The sequence below is a fragment of the Schistocerca nitens genome, chromosome 5, assembly GCF_023898315.1.
Source record: "Schistocerca nitens isolate TAMUIC-IGC-003100 chromosome 5, iqSchNite1.1, whole genome shotgun sequence".
In the NCBI taxonomy this organism is placed as follows: Eukaryota; Metazoa; Arthropoda; class Insecta; order Orthoptera; family Acrididae; genus Schistocerca; species Schistocerca nitens.
Genome location: NC_064618.1, coordinates 170,295,717 through 170,307,811, shown reverse-complemented (window position 1 = coordinate 170,307,811; position 12,095 = coordinate 170,295,717). Strand labels below are relative to the sequence as shown.

Below are 12,095 nucleotides of genomic sequence, written 5' to 3'. Positions count from 1 at the left end.
ATCCAGACGCTTCCCTCGAAGATTGTTTGAAGGCAAATTATTGCGCTAGTACAGAAAAACGTCAATGTTTGGTCGTTACAGATTCTACAGCATTTACATCGTAAGTGGCGTACAAGAATCTGATAATTACGTATCAGTATGCCAAACAAAACACAGATGTAGACTGAGACCTTATGACGATTCTCAAGAACTAATTGCAAATGAAAGAAAGCCTTTGATGAGGAGTTACATGTTAGCAGAGTAAGCAGTTTCGGTGTACACTAGGTCTGTCGAATAAATCATCTCCAGATTCAAAGCTATGGAATACGTATCCAGATATCCTGCGTTTATTTTTAACGTCGACGATCACACTAACTGCCATACTGTCACGACCGCCGTGGTTCCAGGAATACTCAGGCCAGGGCGAGGACGGCTGAGCAGAGTGCTCAGGCACACACAATAATCCGTGGAAGTTGCTGCCAGTGCAGTTACACGGATTAGGCGGTCCCAAGAGCAGGCTTGACATGGCCAGCCGCACGTGCTGGTGCAGCCCTCAAAGGGTTAATGAAATACATTTTGCACAGAGTGTGGCTCTTAGACGATACATGGCTCTAATAGCTTTTTTGGCCAATAAATACTCTTCTGTCTCCAGCAGACTACCCCACGCCATCATTACATAGTTTATGTGTGTGTAGAAAGAAGTGTAGTATGCAAGGAGTAGCTGTTTTGCACTAATACAGGTTTTCAGGTTCCTGATAAGGTGCAACATATAGTATAGTTTGCTACATAAATTATCTGTATGTGTGTGTTCCAGTTCATTTTTGTGTTGAGGTAGATATCCAGCAATTTGACAGAGTCTGTGCAATAGCAATCTATCTTTTAGGGGGAAAACTATATTCTTTGTTTTGTTATTGTTTAAATCATTTACCTTAAACCACCAAGGTGTCTTGTCCATCATAAGTTTGTTCATTTGCTTCATAGTATTTCTGTCATTATGGGGAGTAATAAATGTGGTGTCACCTACATACATTGAAATAGCAGATCATTAACATAAAAAAATTAACAAAAATGGCCTGAACACTGATCCCTGAGGCACTCCTCTTAGGATGTTCAGAAAGCCTGACTTTTCATTTCAATCAGTTAGGTCCATTTGCTTCCTACTGGATAAGTATGATTGTAGTAATGGCACTTTCTTATTGTTTATCCAATACTGATGAGGTTTATTTCCTCAAACATACAGCTTATAAGGTAGCACAGGGAAATGCTTATTATTTGTATAATTCGTTTTATAGTACATCAGGAGAGGCGATAATAGTCTTCAGTTTTTGAGTTACAGAGTTTTGCTGCTACATCTACTATGTCCTTAGAGGAGACAGATTTACATTGAAACTCACTATTGCTCTGGTGGTTGATTTCAAAGTCTGCACCCACTTAGGTAACTAAGGCTGCTTCACTGTCATTATTGGTTACTGTTTTCATCATTGACCTTTATTTAGATCTGCTTATTTCCTTTCTATAATATCGCTTCATTTTTACAGTCATTGGCTTGTATATACCACTGCTACATGACAGTTCACAGTATTACTTCAGCTATATTACATTTTTAGTTTATATGGGTAAGGAGTGTACCAATTAGTTATGTGTCAGATTCCTGCCTATGATTCGTACTGACAGTAATTTTTTGTATAGCTGTATCTGTATTCGAAATAAACCCCTATACAATGTTTCTGTTGCTATAGAAAAAAAGTAATATACCATGTTAAGCCCGGTCCACACGCAACGATCTGTCTGCGCAGACATCGGCGCAGATGTCTGTACATGCAAAAGATCGCTGCAAATGTGGTGTGTTCTCACGACACAAACCCCAATCTACTATTCGCCCGCCATCTGTCGGTGTGGAAAACAAATCAGTAGCAAGCGACTACGCTCCCCGTAAACGTCAAAAATTTAATTCAGTTATTTTGAAATATAGAAATTGAGGAAGTTCTATTGTGGCCTGTGTTCGCAACTTGTGTTGCAAAAAACATTCAGACCAACCGCAGGAAACAGAGAAAGCGGTCAAAATGATGTAGACAGTGGCTGCTAAAGCGAAAGCAGTTTTCTCACGTAAACTTACTGCGAGAGTTGCAGGGCGAACCTAACGACTGGTGAAATTATTTGCGGATGGATGTCGAAACTTATAATTATCTCTTTAAAGCTTGTAACCATATTATGAGAAAAAATACTTGTATAGAGAAGGGCAATTTCTCCTCATGAACGGCTGGCGGTAACATTAAGATTCCTAGCAACAGGAAGGAGCTACAAGGATTTGGAATTTTCAACTGCAATATCGAAACAAGAGTTGAGTGAAATAATACCCGCAATTTTTCAATTAGAGCATTGTATGCTGCTGTCTTTTTGTCTCAGTCACTATATTCTTTACTTTAATCTGCCACAAACATGGGTGGTTTCTATATATTTCAATGAATTCACTTACAAACTCTCGAGAACACTGACGACTATCAGCCGTTTTAATGCCCTGTGCGCACAAATACAAACACTAGACTGAACAAACAGCTGTTTCGCGCCAGATTTGCGGCGATCTCCTGTCCACACGCTCCAACTTGTCCGCGCAGATGTGGTTTGAACCCACAGATTTGAGAGGTTTCGCTCAAACCTCCAACTTCCAGTTTTGCACACACCTCATGTTGGTGCAAATCTTCTGTCCACACGCAACGATCTGTCTGCGCAGATGTGATGTGCGCAGACATTTGCGCAGACAGATCGTTGCGTGTGGACGAGCCTTTAGCAAGTCTGGGTAAGAGCACCATGCGTTTGCACCTTTTTGCCTACACATTTTATGACATGCGTTCTTTTGTTAATACTGACAAAAACTGATCTATATCAGTTCCATTTGCTCCTTCATGCCTTATTTGAAATACTTAAATCTTTTTTAAAATAAAACTACAATCTGTAAAATATAATTTCATACACTCGACCTCTCGTGTCTCGGAAAACCATCGATAGCTCGATCTTATATTTTATCGAGAATTGGCGTACTTCGAATTGTTTATTTTGATTCAAGCTAGGTTGTGTAGTAAGTGGAATTATTGAACATTTATAAGGCATGACACGTTGTTGCGATGGCAAATAACTATCGAAAATTTCTTAAGATATTAGAAAGCTGGCCTGTGGACCCATCTAAAACTGAGCGGTCAGTACTTTCACATTAAAAATTTGTTAAGGTGATGCCAAATTATTTACGTAACAAGTACACTTTTAGACAGCGTTATGATTTCAATACTGAAATTTTGTTATAACAGCGATAACTCGCAAGGAAAGTTTGTGTTTGAAACTCGGGAATATTTACGCTACCGTTTACCGATAGTTATCTCACACTCATCACAAAAGCATTTATCTACTTACCAGATTTGATACCTCAGTAATTGTAGTTTTTTTTATTTAGCGCAACAATGTGTCCCAACGATTTCAATTTTCATTCTGGCTATCAAGAACGACACAAAAAGGGATTGTGACTTTTGTATATATGTCGTCATTGTTCGAGTGTGAGTTGTCTGTTCAGGTTTTCTCATCTGTATTTAGCGTTAGTTTTCTATGCACAGTCATTAAAAAAAAAAAAAAAAAAACACGTTTGTTCATAGGCACTATACTACTCCGTATAGCCACAAACTCAAAAATATAGGGCAGGGAAACCTTATTTCTTTAGTGTTGGACCAGTAGGTCAAACCTCGACACCCACTGTATCGCAACAAACAATATGTAGCAAATACCTTAAGGTTTTTTAAAAAAATTATAATAATAAAAATATCATTTGCTCAAATATGCGTTGAACATTTGTGGTTTTTTTATTGGTGCCTTAGTAGGTAAGTGATAAAGTGTCAGGCTACAAATTGAAAGATCCGTGATACAGTCCTCACTTTTTCCAAGGATTATTCATCACCTTTGATTGTGTATGTGAGAATGCCAGATTAACTGAAGTGTTCCATACCGCTTTACAAACTCACAACCAAATTGTTACATCTCAGTCTAACCACTTGCATGGAAATGAAGTCCCATGCTTCTTTACAGAGCATAGGGGAACGATGCGGGAGACCTCTTTGCAGAGCTTAGGGGAATGATGCGGGAGACCGCACCGCCTTACTAGGCAAGGTCCTAATGGAGGTGGTTTGCCGTTGCCTTCCTCCGACCGTAATGGGGATGAATGATGATGATGAAGACGACACGACAACACCCAGTCATCTCAAGGCAGGAAAAATCCGTGACCCCGCCGGGAATCGAACCCAGGACCCCGCGCTCGGGAAGCGAGAACACTACCGCGAGACCACGAGAACCACTTGCATACTTCCAACAAAACTGCCACCTTTTAACCTAACTGAAACCTCGGGCTATGCCACAAATCAGTCTGTCATCACCATCTACAATTAAAAACTGTTTCTATTTGCATACATATGGTGTCATATGTTGCATTGTCATTTTATTACAGCCGAAGCTGACTCTGGTATTGTTAGGTTCAGTTGACCCAAAGTAACAAGCTACACCTTGGTTTGGAGTCCATGTTAATCTGTAGAAACCACTGTAACTGACTAGGTAAAACAGTTTAAAACCCAGAGGCAAAGAAGGGAATAGCAAAGCAATGGTATTCAAATCAACATAAGCTGATTTTTTTTAGGCAAGCTATTTGTTGCAGAAGTCGCCATTCCTTTGCATGCTAACTATGTCAGAAAAGAGCCTTTTTCCATTCTTTATTTTTTATTTCTTGGTGAGTTTATGGGTGTGGCATACAGGAATACTTTGATTAACCTGCATAAAGAAATAGAGGGCCAGCCCAGACATATATTATAAAATAGAGGAGAAGTGATGGAGAACAAAAATAATGTAAGCCTTGGCACAAGGAAAATTAGTAGCGTAACAAGAGACAAGATAAGGTTATGTTAGGAGTGAAATTTCAATATACACAACAGGAATGGTAGTATGAAATAATACCGACATTCCTAATTTTGCACTATATTCGACACTTTAGAGTAGCCACTGATGGAAATTGTAGACCGATAGTGTTTGTTCCTTGCAGTGATAGACTTTGTTCTTTTCAGAATAAATACATCTGTTGTTATAATATTGCTGTTAAAGAACAATATCATTGTTTACAACTGTAAGTAGATATTTTTGATGCATTTTCTTCATTATCATTACATCTAACATGTATCTCACTATGTGACTGTCTCTTATTGTAAACTACTCTCTCATCCATTCCCCCCTCGTAAGTCTTGTCCATACACCTACAGCTAAGGTTTTTTTTATTTGTTCTGTTGATTCTATGCAGTTAATTATTGCAACTGAATCAGTCTGATCAAGTTGACCAATTTTGGTTAATTTTTGGACTTTGATGTCCCAAATTTTTCTTGTTATGACAGTACTTATCCTATTAACAGACAATTCTAACAGCTTTTGCCAATGCCATTTTTTTTCCAAAATATGTAAAATTGCATTTTCAAAATATTTTGAAGAATATATTTTACTACGTAACACAAAATAAATTAATCTTGCAAAGATGCATTTTTTATCTCGAAATCACCCATGTAATCCATATGTACATTTCTTACATATTTCTGATTTTTCTTTAATAAAGTTTGAAGCTGGAGGAAGAATGGGTTGAAGGAAAAATGCATTTTTAAATATAGTACTGCACCACACTTATTTCTCTAAGCAGTTCATATTACAAGAAATAGTTAACTTTAACAAGTATGGAATTTTTGTTTTGTTAAATGAAAGTTTTTTTTACATTGTCTTGTTGACACCTTTTATATTCTGCTCTATATATGACTGATTATTGCCTAAAATTAAAAAAAAAAGATGATACATTTTCTGATGACAGTGCTGCACAATATACAAACAGAAAATTCCTCAACTCATTGATCCACAAGACTGATTACAGAATTGATGCACTATGGCATTATTTTGCTCCAGCACATTGTAAAAGTGTTTTTGATCGACTTTGTGTACACTGTCAGAAGACTTGCTGCTGAACCAAGCTTACAAAGGCCTTTTGAAATTCAAATTGTGACACCCAATAGCTGTACGACTCTACTCAGGAAACCATTCCTGGCATCCATTCTGAATTATGCACAGCTGGGTAATAGCGCTAAAATGTTATTTTCCTTATTCAGTAATTCACAAAACTATTCTAGGGTCTCATACTACCTTCTCTTTTTCTGGTGTCTTATTTTCAGGCTTTACTATTCAAAGACTATGGTAAATCAAGCATGTAAGCCATTTCTTAACAGCAGACTTCCTCATTTGAGCATCACAGAGGCTGGGTTTGTTACAGTTGCCTTAGATAACAGAGCCAGTTCTCAAAGTTGGTAGTAGATTGGTTACATTCTTGACAAGGACAATCAGTGTAAGAAGTTCAGGGTTAGTGTTCATCATCCAAAGGGACGTGCAGCTTCATTATTTATACATATTGAAGACATGCAACCTTATTGTATTCTAAGTAAAGTATAGTCCAGGATGTCTTACTGGAAAAGTTGACACATTGACCTTTGATGAAATCGTAATTATTAGTATAACCAAAGCATTTTTTTAGTTTATTTACATTATTTTCATCCCATGTATCAAAAAAACACCACTTCAAACTGTTTTAATGAAAATGCTGATGATGATCATTAGAGTCAGTCTTGTTAAGTTTTTATTATAAGATTAATAAATATTATTTTAATTAATAGTAAGCTCAATGTCTTGTCTTGTTTCCCATGGGGAATTGCTGATTTTATGGTTTGTTACTAAGATATCTTAGTTCTTTTGCATAATATAATGACCTTAATTTTATACATAGCCTGACAAGAAAAGTGAAGCATCTAGAAGGGAGGGAGGAAACAAAATAAAACTTCATGGGTTGAGAAGCTATGTGTATGCACTGGTTTGGATGGGAGGGTACCATAAAGCCATTGTATCCTCTGCTGAGGCACTCTGGCCTACAAACATTGCAACAGGTCCTTTATATGCTGGATACGGGCACTGGAACAGAGTTGATGTCTGAGCTGGTTCCACCGTATTTTGTCAGAGACAGAATCTTGCTGGCCACAGGAATAGACATACCTCAACATTATGCAGACAGTTCATAGGCATTTGACATATTTGGATGAGCAAATGGTACCACTATACTGTTACACGAGAGGTAGTCTACAAGAATGCAGGAGGTCCTTGACATACCATTGTGCCATCAGGGTTCCTTGAATCACTGTCAGCCATGATCTGAAGTCACATCCCAATTCCCCCCACACTATGACACCAGGAGTAACACCACTGTGCCTCTCCAAAACATTGGAAGAATGGGATCTTACCCCAGGTCACCACTATACTTCCCAATGATGGTCATTTGAGTTAGTGCAGAACTGCAGTTCATCACTGAACGCAATGCGACACCGTTCGTCAGCAGTCTGTGCTTCCTGATCAAGAGCCCGCACCAAAAGCAAGTTTTTGTGTTGCGTTAACTGCACCCTATGCATGGGATGCTAATTCCCAAGTCTGGCTGCTCCTTATCTCTGACTATTGTTGCAGGATGACACACAATGTTGCAGGGAGCCTATTACTTGTTCTGAGGTGGCAGGTACAGAAGTGAAGGGCTTACAGTGTTCTTAGAGTGCAATATGGCAATCACCTGTTGTGGTGGTCGGACTTGGTCATCTGGAACCTTGATGAGTATATCTGCCCTTACTTTTCCACGCAATTCAACATTGGGACACGGTCACATCTGAATGCCCCACAAATCTGGATATTGCATGATTCGACCAGTCAGCTGAACAAACCTCCACAATGAGGTCCCTTACAAGCTCTGTCAGTAGTTGATAACGCTGTGTCACACAAGTATCTCTGTTTCCTTCACAGTGATCACTCAACAGCTGGCACTGTTCATGCCCCTTATACATCCTAACAAGCCTGGTAACAGCATAAATGCACTGTTGTGGCTGTTCTATTTGTTGCAGAAAATTGCAGCTCCATTCAGTTATATACTGATTGATTATGTGTATTTGGTCAAAGTTACATTGACATCCAACCATATGTTCTATGTGCTTCACTTTTATCTGTCAGGCAATGTATCTTAACATACAAAAAACACATTTTTTAGGGAGTACAAAGGGAATGTTTTTTTAGATTTTCCAAAATCTAAATAAATTTTTTTTAGTTCAGTAAAATGAAGCTAATGTTACAGCATTACTGTATCATAGGTGGCAATCAAATGAAAAACAAACAACCACCACAATGAAACCATGGAATGGTTTCATTAAAAAGTAACCATCACATGTGTCAAGACAATCTCACAGGGAAATGAGACAATCAGTTCCGCATAGAACCCAATTGGTCACTGACGGATGCGAAACCACACCCACTTCTGCACTTCCCTGCCCGACTGAAACAGACGACCATGCATGTCTTTCTTCAGGTTGCCAAAGATGTGAGAATCACACAGTGATGGATCCAGGCTGTATGTATCATGTTGCAGTGTTTCCCAATCAAATCACCAAAGCATATCCTTCGACTGATTGGCATTGTGGGGGGTGGTGTTATCATGCAGCAGGATGAATCCAGCCAACAGCATTCCTAATTGTTTTGATGTCATGGCATGTCGCAATTTGTGCAGTGTCTTCATAGCGCTGGGCTTCGATTGTGGTTCCATGCTCGAGAACTAGACAAAGGTCCCCTGCAATCAGAGGAGGTCATGGTGACCTCATTGAATCTGACGTGAACATCTTTGGATTTCTTTGGGGGGGGGGGGGGGGATATGGAAACATTCCATTGTTGACTTTGCCATTTGCCCTCTGGCTGTTGGATTGCTGGATGGAGTCATCCTGTTGCATGATAACACCTCCCCCGAAACTGCCAATTATATGAGGGCTATGCTTCAGAAATTTGGTTGTAAAACGTTGCAACATCCTCTGTTCAGACATGATCTTTCACCATGTGATTTTCATGTCTTTAGCAACCTGAAGAAAGGGATGCTTGGACATTGACTTGGGTCAGGTGAGGAAGTACAAGAGTGGGTGCATTTGTGGATCCATTGGTGGGTGACTATGTTTTATGAAACAGGAATTGATCATCTTGTCTCCCAGTGGGATAAATATTTTAACACTTGTGGTGATTACTTTTGAATGGAAGTATTTCATGGTCCTACTGTGGCGGGCACTCGGTTTTCAGTTGGCAGACCCTCATACAAATAAATTTAAAGCTTAAACCAAACATTTACAGTGACATCAGTTTCAGCTCCATAACATCAATGATTTTGAACTTACAGGTGTTTTTGTTTCACGGCACTACCAGATAAATGAGAAATTTTTATTTCTTGAAATCCGAAAAAGAAACTGCTCCATGCATAAAAAAGTATAAAATTTTGTGCATTTTATTTACTCTGTGGGTACATAAATAGAAAATCAAAATATTTGACTCCACTATGTCCAAAGCTTTGCTTGAGTTGATATGAACTGATCCTACTGTGAATTTGAATCTCAGCTGTGGTCATCATGACCTATTACTTCAGAATCCTACTTTCTCTTCTGACTGAGATTGACAGAGTTGGCAGAAAGTTTAACACACTGTACTCTTATTCAGGAAGGGTGAGGTTTAATTTCCTGTTTCGTCATCCAGATTTATGTTTTCAATAATGTGCCTAAATTGCTAATGATAGTTGCCAGGATGTTTCCTTTGAAAAGCCTGCTGCCTATTTCCTCCCCCATCCTCCTCCAATGTAAGCTTCTGCTTTGTCACTAATGACTTCATCACCAGCAGGGCTTAAAATTAATTTTTTGTTTGCTACAGACCCTCAGCAACATATACTCACTTAAGTATTTTCCATCTGCTTTGTTGGATGAAGCAGACATTTACAAGTATGATTGCAAGGGATCAGCAATAGAAATTTTTGGGTGGGGAGGCAGAAGGATAGGCCACTGACGAAGTCAGTATGTCAGCATTAAAAGATCAAGATCATGACATTTTTACTCCCATGAATTATGAATGATTAATTTATTCCCAAAGGCCGTGTGCTTAATTTAATTAATACTTGGAGATAAGGAAATATTTGCATGAAAGAGTTTATCTGAAGAAGCTTGATTTGTGACAAAGACAGGCGTTGGGTACTTCATTATAACAATGCACCTGCTGACACAGTCATCATTGCGTGCTGCTTCGAGTCCAATTATCTCAAACTGTTTTGCAAATTAAAGTTCCAGGATCACAGCTCATTCTCAAGCAGTCATTCCTGCTATCATGGTGGAGTGCAGAACCATTGCTGATCATAGCCAAACTAACCGTATTCCTCAGATTTGACCCTTTGTGAATTTTTTAAGTAAAGGGTGCAATTCTAAGACAAGAGATACCATAAAGAAACTATAATCCGTTGCACCCTCAGGGGTCCTGAAAGATCAGTTTTGCCCATGCTACAGAGGCTGAAATTGCTTAAAGATTAGGGGATGATTTAAAAGTAGTTTATATCTATCTAGTATCTGTTTTGATAAAAGATTTTTCACACTAGTCCATGATCTTTATCATATTTCATAAGTTATCCTCTGCATTATGTAATAAATTATTTAGTTTAACAAAATAAATCCTTTTTTGCTCCAGTGACATTGGATTTCATCTTAGAGAAAGAGTAAAAAAGGCGTTTACTGCTGGAGAATTGTTTCAAGGAGATGAAGAAAAATGTGCCAGAGAGCACGCAAGCTTGAAAAGACTAGCTGATAATGTATATGGGAAGTTATACAAACGAACAATTTCGTCTTCTGCCACTGGATTGACTGCAGAACAGTGCAACTCTGTGTTGTCAAGTGAATTTCTTGACTTGTTACAAAAAGAAAATCGTAGTATCTTCTCAAGACTATTTAGGGGAAAGTAATTTTGTAAACAATGTATTTCAGACCTGTGTACTGTTATTTGAACTCTAGATGCTGTGATATTGCTAGGAGATACAGCCAAGTATGCAACATCACTGTAAACAATGTTCATCACATCCCAGTAATGAAAAATGAAGTTATTGACTGCTTCCAACCAAAGGAAAACCAGTTGTACATAGACATGACTTTTGGTGCTGGCGGACATACTGAACAGCTCCTTAACTGTGCTCCCAACTTGAGAATATTTGCATTGGATAGAGATCCAGTAGCCTTTGAGATGGCTAAAAACTTATCCATTAAGTATCCCAATCAGGTGGTACCTTTATTGGGAAAATTTAGTGAACTTCCAAAACTTCTTAAGAGACATGGAATACAACAAAACATGGTTGATGGGATTTTATTTGACCTAGGTTGCTCCTCAATGCAGTTTGATACTGCCGAAAGAGGTTTCTCAATAAGTAAGGATGGTCCACTAGACATGAGAATGGATGGCACTCGTTTTCCTTCCTCCCCTACGGCTGCAGATGTTTTGGCTCAGATCGATGAACCTGATTTAGCAAAGGTATTGAAGATCTATGGAGAAGAGAAGCAAGCTAAGAAGATAGCAAGAGCTGTAATAGAGTCTCGGTATCAGTTTGTTAGACTGAAGACAACGAAAGACTTGAGTGATCTTGTGGCATCTGTGTGCAATGAAGAACATAGGCTTGATAAACTTCAAAGGCCTTCCCATGCAGCTACAAAAACTTTCCAGGCTTTAAGGATATTTGTAAATAATGAAATCAATGAGTTAAATTATAGTTTAATTTTGGCTCACAGGTACTTGAAAGTTGGAGGTAAAATTGTAACACTTTCATTTCATTCACTGGAAGACCGTATTGTAAAGAGGCATCTCTGTGGCAATGTTATAGGAAATGCTATAAATCCTTTACCTCTTAAATATACTGATCACTCTTTGTGGTATAATAGAGACGATGTTGACAGTTTGTTACATAGCAATTGGAAGCTTCTTCATAAGCATGTTGTAGTACCAGCTACAGAAGAAGTGGAAACTAACCCGAGAAGTCGTTCTGCCAAACTTAGATGTGCTGTAAAGATCAGTTAAAGCTAATTGTGATGAAATAGAAACATGCAATAAGTCTGTACCCTATGTGTAAAGGACAAAATGTTTAAAACAGTATTTAGTTTTCAAATCTGAAAATATGTAAATTAATGTGTAATAAAGAGTGTCATTATATA

The 12,095-nt window shown here is 38.4% G+C and overlaps 2 protein-coding genes across 2 annotated transcripts; both read left to right on the top strand.

The window, feature by feature from the left end:
- Positions 1–3,017: 3,017 nt before the first annotated feature.
- LOC126260082 (ubiquinol-cytochrome-c reductase complex assembly factor 2) lies at positions 3,018–10,861 on the top strand. The gene is made up of 2 exons (XM_049957289.1): positions 3,018–3,172; positions 10,591–10,861. Exons 1-2 carry the CDS (start codon positions 3,102–3,104, stop codon positions 10,859–10,861), a joined length of 342 nt encoding a protein of 113 aa, XP_049813246.1. The 5' UTR covers positions 3,018–3,101.
- An 11-nt stretch (positions 10,862–10,872) lies between these two features.
- LOC126260081 (probable methyltransferase-like protein 15 homolog) lies at positions 10,873–12,095 on the top strand. Its single transcript, XM_049957288.1, has one exon. It carries the CDS (start codon positions 10,873–10,875, stop codon positions 11,959–11,961), a length of 1,089 nt encoding a protein of 362 aa, XP_049813245.1. The 3' UTR covers positions 11,962–12,095.